This window comes from Embiotoca jacksoni, unplaced genomic scaffold (assembly GCF_022577435.1).
Source record: "Embiotoca jacksoni isolate LCO1_2020_lvr unplaced genomic scaffold, fEmbJac1.0.p SCAF_1, whole genome shotgun sequence".
Lineage (NCBI taxonomy): Eukaryota > Metazoa > Chordata > Actinopteri > Embiotocidae > Embiotoca > Embiotoca jacksoni.
Window position 1 is genome coordinate 9,588,361 of NW_027185229.1, and position 11,679 is coordinate 9,600,039.

At 40.9% G+C, this 11,679-nt stretch overlaps 2 protein-coding genes across 2 annotated transcripts; one reads left to right on the forward strand and one right to left on the reverse strand.

Annotated features, from left to right (window-relative positions):
• Positions 1-417: 417 nt before the first annotated feature.
• On the reverse strand, positions 418-3,926 carry LOC138199480 (potassium channel subfamily K member 15-like). Its single transcript, XM_069151596.1, has 3 exons — positions 3,644-3,926; positions 804-1,379; positions 418-671 (listed from the first exon to the last, which is right to left on the reverse strand). The coding sequence occupies exons 1-3, from the start codon at positions 3,924-3,926 to the stop codon at positions 418-420; spliced, it is 1,113 nt and encodes a 370-aa protein (XP_069007697.1).
• Positions 3,927-8,571: 4,645 nt separating this feature from the next.
• LOC138201283 (opioid growth factor receptor-like) lies at positions 8,572-11,495 on the forward strand. Its single transcript, XM_069154688.1, has 8 exons — positions 8,572-9,016; positions 9,185-9,247; positions 9,335-9,373; positions 9,468-9,522; positions 10,042-10,120; positions 10,195-10,261; positions 10,334-10,482; positions 10,572-11,495. The coding sequence occupies exons 1-8, from the start codon at positions 8,594-8,596 to the stop codon at positions 10,981-10,983; spliced, it is 1,287 nt and encodes a 428-aa protein (XP_069010789.1). The 5' UTR covers positions 8,572-8,593; the 3' UTR covers positions 10,984-11,495.
• The last annotated feature ends 184 nt before the right edge of the window (positions 11,496-11,679 follow it).

Here is an 11,679-nt window from a genome sequence, read left to right on the forward strand (position 1 = left end):
TACAATACAGTAGAGTGGAACAGTAAAGGAGAATAAACTTTGGTTTACAGATTTACTTTAATTTGTTTTTATAGGTTTTCAGCTAGTAATATTATATATATACATACATATATATATATATATATATACATATATATATATATTATTTATTTTTTTACATATATATTATATATATACATATATATATATATATATATATACATATATATATAAAATATATATGTAAAAAAAATACACTATAAACTATGAGCTTTAATTTAACCTACATTTTGTCTGACATCAAGTTGTGCTACATTCATGACTAAAGAAAGCAATTTGTCCCATAAAACAGAAAATCAGATGGCTAAATCTGCTTTATGGTGTGCACAAAAAGTTCAAAACATAGGGCCCTTCAACTTGAAGTCCAAACTTTCAGAGTTAGAGGGACCTCCGCCTGGTGTGAGGATCGTTCTTGCCCAGACAGAGAGCCCCGCCACCGGGGGAGGCCCGTGACGACACGGTGCATGTACTGCAGGAGCCCCGGTCCACCCTGTAGGAGATGGAGTTGTAAAAAACAGGGTTGCTGTGGCCGCTTGTCTGGTCGTGGTGAGGCTGAGGGTTGCTGCCGTAAATGTCCAGGCCACAGCACATGCGGGAGAACAAGGCCCTGAGTCTGCTGGTTTCAGGGAGCTTCGAGTGCTCAGATGTAATAAGTCTGTGTTCCTCTGCAGAAGAAGGGAGGAGGCTGAGACAGCTAGTGCCCCCCTCCATTGGGAGGGTAAGGTTGCACCGGCTGCTGTGTCCATCTTTACTGTGTTTGCATTCAGCAGTTTCTGCTCCGGCGTCTGATGCCTCCCTGTCCTCCTGCGTGTCCTTAGGCTGTGATCCCCGCTCTTCTCCCTCTGCTTCGTGCCTCGCATCTGGCTCATCTGAGTTTACCGTGAGAAACCGCAAAACCACCAGGTTAAGAAAAGCTCCGACGACCGTCAGCCCTACTAAAATGTACATGAAGCTAAAGGCCACATAGGGGGGTCGCTTCTGGAGGGCATCCCTTTTCTGCAGGGCAACAAAATCCCCAAAGCCGATTGTGGTGAGCGTGATGAAGCAATAGTAGTAGGCATTGAAGAAGGTCCAGTCCTCAAAATGGGAGAATGCTGCAGCTCCAATACACAATGTGCTCATGCAGGACAGCAAACCCATGAGTACCATGTTCCCCATTGACACCTCTGTCTTCCGTAAGCCGAGGCCCTGCTTGGCTCTGCGCAGGAGGTATCGCACCAAAGTGTTGATCCTCTCGCCCAGGCTCTGGAACATGACCAGCGTCAGAGGAATGCCCAAGACTGCGTAAAACATACAGAAGGCCTTGCCAGCGTCAGTGCGTGGAGCAGCGTGGCCATAACCTACAAAGTCACAGTATAATGCAGGTCACGTAATGTCAAGTACTGCTGTTTCATTCACTCACACATCACTTTGTGCTGGTCCAAGTCAAGTCTTTAAATTACTGTCAGTAAAAACTGCTTAGACTTTACATACAGTTGGTCTGAATTTAGCTGTTTATATGGGTAAAGTTGCAGTAATCAACATGTTTCTGCTTGTTGCTGCTTCCAATGGATCAGATGACAATGTGTAAACCAGAGGCTTTAAAAAAAAAAAAACGCACAGTTATCATCCGATACAGTTTGACTCAGCTGTGCAGAGCATTGTACCATCTTTCAGCCAACTGCTTTCATGACAGCTACTTCACTCATTTGGTTTACTCACGCCGCTTTCATCAACCTCATTTCTTGCGGTAGCTGGCAGCTGCTTTCACCATTGAGGCTTTAACATTACCAGTGCACACCACTTGCCCAGCACCGAATAGTAAGGATACTAAGTTAGCAGGTGAGGTCAACCATCTGGCAGAGAAGATTGGAAATTAAGCGAATAGTAGACAATGTTCCTGCCAGTATGTTCATATATATATATCAGTCAACTAGAGGATGCCGTGTCAGTGGCACGTTTTGCCTAACCTAGGTGTGAAAAGTAGCCGCCAGTAGGGCCAGGGTTGAAGAATGAGGTTATGTGACAGAGGTCTTTTGACAAACTCCAAAAGTGAGGAAGTAGGGAACTGGGCTTAGGGTGGTTCAATGGATCAAACCCAGGACTTCATTCCAGGAGACCAGGGTTCAAGTCAATGAAAGCAACAATGGCTTTCGTTAAAGACATCTTTTTCTAACCCATAACCAAGTATTAATTTTCATAAATCTAACCATTTGGCTTTTGGTGGCACCTTACTTTTCATGCCGTAGGCAAAGCAAAACATGTCACTGACATGTAGCCGACTGGTGGGTGTATTACTTGTGTGATATGTAAAAATGGTAAAGTGGGAAGATAAATAAACATCTACATAATAATGTATAAAAAAAACACTAGCCAGCAGAAGAAAAGAAAATAACAGTTCCGCTTTTTAACGTAACAAACCCAGCACACGGGTGTTTTCACTTTGTCTGGTTAATTAGACCTGTTCAGGCTGAGCTTGGACAGGAATCCTGGAACTGTTTGAACCAAGTCATGAAACATTTAACCTTTTCCACCTTTAGGTCATGTTACTTCCATCCTACAAATATTTGCCCTGTTATTTGACTCTACCTTTACAATTGGACCACTCTAATCATAAAGTCATACAAATGTTAATATCCATCTAAACACTGTCAGTAGTGAAACAACAGTAGGAAGACCAACCCTGAACAACCTCGTTGCACATGAAAAGTTGTAAATGAGAAATTTATTCGCAGTTTTGATGGAACATTGATGGAACAACACACAGTCACGACCCTGGTCATGAGTGTGTTTACTTCTCCCGCAACAGTGAGGCTAAACATGACACTGACATGGTCTCCTCTAGTGGACTGAGAGCTGTATTACACTTTGCCGTGAATCTGTGCTGACATTTCAAACTTTAAATATCAACCTTTAGCGCTCAACACTCAGTTTCTGATTGGGTTAAAGACACTTAGCCTCTAGCGTTGAAATGTTGGTGTAAAATGCTGATGGTTACATCTTTTACAGTCACCTCTATATTCAATGTTACATGAAAAGGCTTCAAATGGTGATCAAAAATAGTATGAAGTTAAGTACTTCTAAAAACGTCTGCACTCCTGCAATAATACATTTCTCTGCTCCATATGCAAAGTTTTTTAGTTTTGTTTTTTTTACTAAAATATGGCTACAAAGGCCATACTGCATCAATCCTAATCCATGATTTTGCTCATACTACTTGCATTCATTGTAACTCCTGACCAGGGGCTTTGTTTTCTGCGAGGATCCAAACTACAAACTTTTTTTTATCTTTACACCCTAACAAAAGAATGTTGGTGGAATATTCCTTCAAGTAATATAAGATGACAAAGTGCAGGTTGTCAGTCTACTTTATCCACAAATTGCTATTGAGTGGAAAATCATGATAATCACAAACTTTAATCCCCATCCATAATCGTGTAGCCTACTACCACCCTCCCCTTCCCCCTTCCCTCTGTGTGGCTGTATTGTTTCATCTATTTCTCTTCAGTGTGGCCCCTATAGATTAGGTCCCTTTGTCCTTCAGCATACGAACACACACATGCAAAACCCGCTTGCCTAGTATGGAAAAAAAAAAAAAAACTATTTAGTACTATTAAATACTTGCCGATCGTGGTGATAACAGTGATGGCAAAATAAAAAGAGCCGGCGAACTTCCACTGTCTCCCGGCGCGGTGCGGCTCCGACTGGAGTACCACTCTCTCAATCTCTCTGAAATCATCCTCGACGAAGCCGTATTTTTTCCTCAGCTCGTTCAGCTTTTGCTCCAGCACTTTTTTCCTTGAACTCTCACTTTCCGACTCCAGTGCGTCGAAAACAGCGGCCCCAATGAGCAGGTACACAATAATGCAGAGGATAAGAAAGAGGGTCCTGATGTTCTGCGTCTTCATCCTCAACTCCAGAGTGCTCACAGAGGGAGGGTGCTGCTGCTCACAGGGACGGACGCAGAGAGGACACAGAAGCATCCTGCATGGGCTGCATTCATCTGCAGAGAGTTGATGTGTTGGCCCCTTTTGGCCTGCTAGGATTACAGCGTGTCGAAATGGACTGCGTGCTGAAATTGTCGCCTTTTGTGTTCGCGTGTCGTCTGCTGAAATGGCACCGAACGTGTCTGTGCAAGTTACCTGAGCTCACCAGCTGGCTGCATCTTGACTTTCCACAGGATGTTTGTCTAGCCTACTTAAAGATGCTCACATGGCCTTGTTTACTGAACATCTAAAGGTTTTAACAGGTGCACACCTGCTCTTGTTCTGTGGCAGCCTCCCCTCCACTTACTGTTACCTCTCCGTGATCACCGTGAAGGATGTATGTGCAGAATTAGTTTTCACATTCATCTGTTGAGGAGGAAAAATGTTCAATGCTTGTTTTAAAAGTCTGTTTAAAATGAAGTGAATATTTAAAGCCAATAATGTAGAAAGTTGAAGTCTCCAATGCACATACTGGAAATGTATATGTAGGCTATATATGTTTGTGTGTTTGCATGTATGTGTGAATGTGTTTGTATATATGTGCGTATATTACTATTCATGGATCTATATATATATATACAGTATATATGTATGTATGTATCTGTCCATGCGAGTACATATGGATACATGCATGAATGTATGTATGTGAGTATGTACTGTATATATGGATCTATAATACAAACTTTGGGTCACATTTCTTTAACCATCATCCCATTTTGTGGAGTATTTATACTGCACCCTTTCTAAGCCTGACTCAATCAGCTGTTGATCCCTGACCCTGTGTTTGGAGACATTTGGGATACACAAGTGTCAGAGTGACTGAGTGTGTTGTCGTGTCTGTGGCTGCGTCAGAGAAGCACAGCAGAAACAGCTGGCCTTTCTAGACTCTACTGTCTTGATGACGTTGCCCTGTGAAGCGTTCATGTGCAGAGTATTCACATTACGCTCACTAAAGTATTACTCTGAGCGATGAAGCATTAGCTGGTGGTAGCGCTGACCTTTATCAAGCACACTTAGTCGCTGAGTGATCCACCACCCTGCCGTCATCATTAACTAAGTCCAGCCCGCAGGCCGAGTGAGAGAGACCAGAGATGATTTGTGTGCATGTATCAGTGCAACAGCTCTGGGACCTCATTTATGGAGCCTCACTGAGGGTTCCTGTTGCATTTACTGAGCTCATTGCTCATTCTTATGCTAGTTTGAGACACTGCACTGGAACCAGAAAATAGGCTGTTTCCTATTCTGCATGTAGTCCCTTCTATTTCAGGAAACCATTTCAATTTGTAGACACTATTTACACACTAAAGCAGGCCATAAAGAACCAAAGATCTGTCAATAAAATCCACATTTATTGCCTCCAGTACCTACAGAACATATGGCTCTGTGTTATGTTTTTATCTTGTAGAGACCGTGCAGGACCTTAACCTGCTATCGTGAGCACAAATGAATCTCCTGCTGAGCAGATGTTAACAGTTCAGATGAGGTTTGATTTTCTCCACTGGCAGTCAGGGCAATTATCTACTTTTGAAAGGAGTCCCTGAGCCATAATTGCTTCGCCAGAGACCACGAAATGAGAGCACATGGGGCTCGCATCAATATTATTCCAGATCAATTCCTTCTACATTTAATTTGGTAAGAAACAAATAATGATGAAAATAATTTTATACAGCCATAAATAAACATTAGCTCATTAGTGTTGTGTACAATCAATGCAAAAGACAAGTGACTTTCATACAAACGGCCCTGTGGTTTAACAACCCTATCCATGAAATGATGCTGCATTATCTAATGTGCTCATCTCCTATCTCTGTGCAGTACAGGACAGTTCATGCATCCTTTTATCTTCCACAGGAAGACATTAAGAGCAGGATGTCCACTGAGTGGAGTTGAGACACTCATCAAGTGCTATTCCTAAAGAAAATGAGGCAGGGAAACATACTGCAAACATGAGGCTATCTTTAAAATGATAACAGCCGGTGGCAGCAGTGGAGATAAGAACAGTGGTTATGATGATTATTTAGTACGGAGACATAAAGTCCTTTTGTAATAAAAATAAAAATGCCACCTCTATTCAATGCAATAAAACAAAACAAAAAGTAAACGCTTAAGACAAACTTGCAGGCAAATGTCTCTTTGGTGACGTAGTCATCAATGTCACTGAGGGAAACAGGTTTGAACTTTGCAGCTAATGTGAAAAGTCCTTTGAGCCTTATTAACCAAAAGGGCATGGATGTGGTCCTTAATTCCACTATGAATCATTCAGAAAGATTTTCTGGTTGAGACACCTGGTGTAAGGATGACTATGACCACAAATCTTCATCATTCTTTTTTCAAATTAAAGTAAATTCTAGCTGACTTTAGTAGCTGTGTTTTGAATTTACATCAATTGTATCATTTTCTGTATCAACCTCTCAGATTTAATGAAAAAAACAAAAATCAGCGAAATATTTTCCACCAGGATCATGTCTTGTTATGTATAGACTACCTCATCAACTCTGTTTCCTGCATTTTAGAGTACAAAATACACTGAGCTGGATCAATAAAAGCAAAGAAATAAGCTTGAACATAATTCAAATCAAATATCTTGAAACAAAAATGCTTGCTATGGTAAACAGATTTACTATTTTGACACTACTAATAATTTTGGATTGATGAGTGTGTTTGTGAATGAAGGTGCAGACAAAAGGCTGTGTTTGTGAATGAGAGTGAGACTGCTGTGCCAAACCAAAAGGTCACAGGCGGGGTCGGCAACCTGTGAGGTCACATACTGTTGTTCTTCGAGTCATAAACAGGAACAAACGGCTGTCCCGAGGACTCCAGGGTGTGAAGGAAGACAACCACCACCTCGACCAACCAACAAAGGACACATCAATACACATGACTTTTTGGTGTCTGGACTATAAGAAGACTGGGTGAGGGATAGTCAGGAGGTCAGACTTCGTGAACTGACACATACTCTGTTGCGGTCAGGGAAACATAGTCTGGACCCAGAGCTCTGTAAACTGATTATTCTGCGGCTGTTAAATAAATATCTTGAAGCCTGACATCTTCTCCTATTGCCTCATTAAAGAACACGCAGGACTGGGGGCTGACACATATTGGCTTTGTACTAGCAGGAGCCCAAGTCCAACACTTTACCTTACTCATTAACTCTGCATTTTGGTGAATGAGTAAGGAATACACAAATATTCCTCTGTGTTTTATTGCCATAATGAGGAGGGAAAAAAACCGTTCCACTTTAATTAATCAACTTTGGATCTCTTGTGGTAAAAAAAAAAATCAAAGGTTTTGTAAATCGTCAGTTGTTTTTTTTTTTTTTATTCATGCAAACCCTTACTAAATAATAATCCGGGAATTTATTTATTAATTCACAACAAACATGTGGTAAACAATTATAAATCTGTGTAATTAAAGTATTTCAGTCTTCCAATGCAGACCAAAGGGCCATTTTAACTAGATAGGCTAATGGACTCTATTTGTATTTGAGTGCCATCCAATCTGAACACTTCTCATACGACTGTAATTTACCAGTCTATATTTATTCAGCAGTTATGAAACTGATGTCTTTATAAATTTGTGCTAATCATTTTTTTAAACATGGGTATTGTTGGACTTGGGCTCCTGCTAGTACAAAGCCAAAATGTGTCAGCCCCCAGTCCTGCGTGTTCTTTAATGAGGCAATAGGAGAAGATGTCAGGCTTCAAGATATTTATTTAACAGCCGCAGAATAATCAGTTTACAGAGCTCTGGGTCCAGACTATGTTTCTCTGACCGCAACAGAGTATGTCAGTTCACGAAGTCTGACCTCCTGACTATCCTTGACCCAGTCTTCTTATAGTCCAGACACCAAAAAGTCATGTGTATTGATGTGTCCCTTTGTTGGTTGGCCGAGGTGGTGGTTGTCTTCCTTCACACCCTGGAGTCCTCGGGACAGCCGTCTGTTCCTGTTTATGCCTCGAAGAACAACAGTATGTGACCCCACAGGTTGCCGACCCCCCCTGTGACCTTTTGGTTTGGCACAGTACGCTCACTCTCATTCACAAACACAGCCTTTCGTCTACCCCTTAGGATTAATAGTTGATAATACGACCTCTATATAAGTAATATGATATGGCATACATATATGTTGTATTATTGTAAACATAACCGAGCACAGAATCGCACAAAAGGTAAAGGTAAAGTATTTGGACGGCTTGTTACATATTGTTTTAACACAATTTAAACGAGTGCAGCTGCAGCTGTCAGTGTGTTTCAGGCTGTACAAATAGCCCTTTAAATGCTCTGAAATGTACTTCTTTAATAATAGCAGTAGTCTGCTTTTGACAACAACAACAACAAAAAAAGAAAAACGTCATACATAGGCCCAATTAAGAAATGATTAATAATGCTTCGTGTGCTACATATAGCTTCACAACAACGGGTGGAGGTTTGCGTCACGTGAGCAACATTACCCTGCTGGTGTGTTGCAGGTGTTGTTTGTCCTGCAAGTTTTCGTTTCACTGTAAGGGGAGTGTGAGAGAAAAGGAAAGTGAAACAGAACAACTGCGATCTGCTCAGTGAGGCTGTGTCAGCGCTTCGGTAGACATACTATGGCCTGGCCCCGCTCCACCGTACCTTACAGGTCTTGGTTTGAGCGGTTATGCCGTGGATTGATTGTTTTGTGGCGCTGCATTACAAGTATGTTTCCGCCGATACTCGCATTATCCTGGCGAAAATATCGCGAAAATGAACCCGAAGTAACCGACGAGCACAAAAATTCCCCGGAAGACTCGAGTTCTCTCCGCGACGATCATCAACACGAGGCTGCCGTGGGGAAAAGGGCCGCGGACTTTGACCCGGAGCCCTTTAAAAAGCGGCTGAAGGTTGGTGAAGAGGAGGAAGACTTTGACAGCGAAGAGTATCGAGTTGAGACCACGGACGAGTTGTATTGTGACTATGATTCAACCTGGGAGGCCGAGCAGAGTGACGAGATTACAATCCGGAAGAGCAGGCGTTTAGCACCCTCCAGATATGTGAGTAAACCAAAGGGTCTTTACAGTTTAGGCTGGGAGTTCCTATCCTGCAATCACTTCTTAGTTTTAGGTTTTTAGGGTTAAAAAAAAAAAGAAATCCCCTTAATCTCATGTGGGGAGTACATTTTTCAATAATAAATTTATCCTCTTTTATTTTTTATGATCCAGCACAAGTTCAGCAGATTTGAAACTGCTGCAAAGGACATGCAAAACTACAGGCGTAACTACCCTGTAAGTTACAAGTACACAAACGCACAAACACACTGCAAATATACACTGTCCCATGTTTAAGCATTAACCAATTATGTTTCCCCACAGACCCAACCCTGGCAAAAACCCTGGAAAAAGCAAGCACCTGTATGTACACGTGTTTATTGTGGTTTTATGCGACTTATTTGATTTATTTGAAGAAAAATGCTTTGTCTTTGTGGAATTATTTTCTCTCGAGTAGGACGACAAGCCAAATCTGAATTTCTACCTGGATAAGACACCCACCTTACCAGACGGTACGTACGTCTGTCACTGGAACGCTGTATGGAGCCCATGAAGCCCTAAATTTGTGATATATTTTATCAAATGAGTGCAACTGCAGTGTTACATTTACGTGATAGAATATCACTCAAGAATTTGTGACCATCTATTAAGTAGAACCTGACGAATTCACTGGTCAGCTGATGGTGGCCTACCACACCGATATATCGATATCAGCATATATGTTGAGTATGAAAAAAAAAAAATCACAGAAAATAATGCTTAAAAACATCCTTGGAGTCTATTTGCTTTTTACATAAATTGTTCTTTATAATCATCAAATTCCCAGTGAAGTTCACTGTTATAATCAAACTGTAAAAATACCTCCATTACATTTCTTTGTCACAAGTCACAAGTGAGTCAATAAATTGATATCAGAATTTTTTTTTTTACTTCTTAATATTGGTATTGACATCGGCCCCAAAAATCTAATTTTGGTCAGGCTCTACTGTTTAGAGACTGATTTACTGGTAGTGATTTCTATTTCTTATCAGGTCTCTACTTGAGGGATTTCCATGGACATTGGTATGGACAGTATGACTCACTGGAGTCCGTGCACTCCTATATTCAATGGTAAGTTACTTTTAAATCACAGATGTATGGTAAAATATTCAGCTACAATTTTGAACAACATTTTTCTTTCCAAGGTTGTTTCCCCTGCAAGAACCAGGGGTGAACTATGAGGCCAGTACTCTGACAAAGGAAGAAATTGAGGTAAACTTGTGAAAGTTAAACTTTTAATAGAAAACGCTTCACATATTCTGACGGACGTTGTGTTTCCTTCAGGAGTTTTGTCAAAACAGCACTGCACAGGAAAATCTGCTGAGATCATACAAGCTCATGTTGGACTTTTATGGTATCGAGTTGTGTAACGAGGATACAGGAGAAGTGAGGAGAGGACAGAACTGGAGGGACAGATTCAAAAACCTGAACGGGTAAACTGTCTATGAATTTTAGGAAAACCATTACTCGCAAAAAGTAACAAAACCCTCGAAATAATCTTTTACTTTTTACGGTTTGACAGTCACACACATAACAGCCTGCGCATCACCCGCATCCTGAAGTGCCTGGGAACCCTGGGATACCCGCACTACCAAGCCCCTCTGGTCCGCTTCTTCCTTGAGGAGACTCTCAAATACCAAGAACTCCCAAATATCAAGGACAGTGTCCTCAACTACTTCATGTTTTCTGTGCGCCACAAGAAACAGCGCCGGGATCTCATCAAGTTTGCCTATTTCAGCTACGATCACAAAGATGAGTTTGTGTGGTGCCCAAAGAAAATTCAGATGTTATGGTCGAGGCAGTTCAAGCGACAAAATCGATTGAAAAAAGATTCCTTTAACCTTGCCTGTGATCCCTATTCGTTTAGTGTCGACATTGAAGGCCAATACAAGGAGACTTCCAAAGTAGAATTTGTGTCTGATGAGCAAAACTGAGAGCCATAAAGCAACATGTACAAGATCAACAACAGCAATTAAGTCCTCATGCTAGTCTGCCAAATCAGTCCTGATACAGTTATTTGTAAGTATTGAATGATGTAGTGTAGTCGTTTCAACACGGATATATTTTGCTTTATACATTAATTCACATTGCATCATCATTTATGCTGTTTTCTCACTTTAGTATTTAGTTTGAGTTTTTTTTTCCTTTCTTGTAATTTTAGGCTTTACAAACAAAAATGTGGATTATTCTTGGTGAATGTTTTGCACAAAGTGTGACTGTTTATGTTATGGTGTGATTAGAGGGGACACATGAAGAATGTAAGAAATCAGCCATCATGTGTTAATGTGGTTACCTTACCTCGATTATATTTTATGCATTGTATGTTCCAAATGTTTGGTGTTAAATTTGCTCTGGTTCTGTTCTATGTATTTTCTTGGTAATTGTAAAGTGTATTGGGACTATGTTGCTTGATGATATTACACTATATAAATCAATTGACACAGCACTAGCATGCAGAGCAGTTTTTGATTGTTATGAAATATTAAGTGATTGGCTCATCAATATTTTATCTGAACAGGTTTCTGCACAATGTAGCATCTGCAGTATACATCCATAATACTTTGCTCACAACATTTCTTACAATAATTTGACAGAACCCCACCTGTACTTGAATAATGTGGATGGTAATA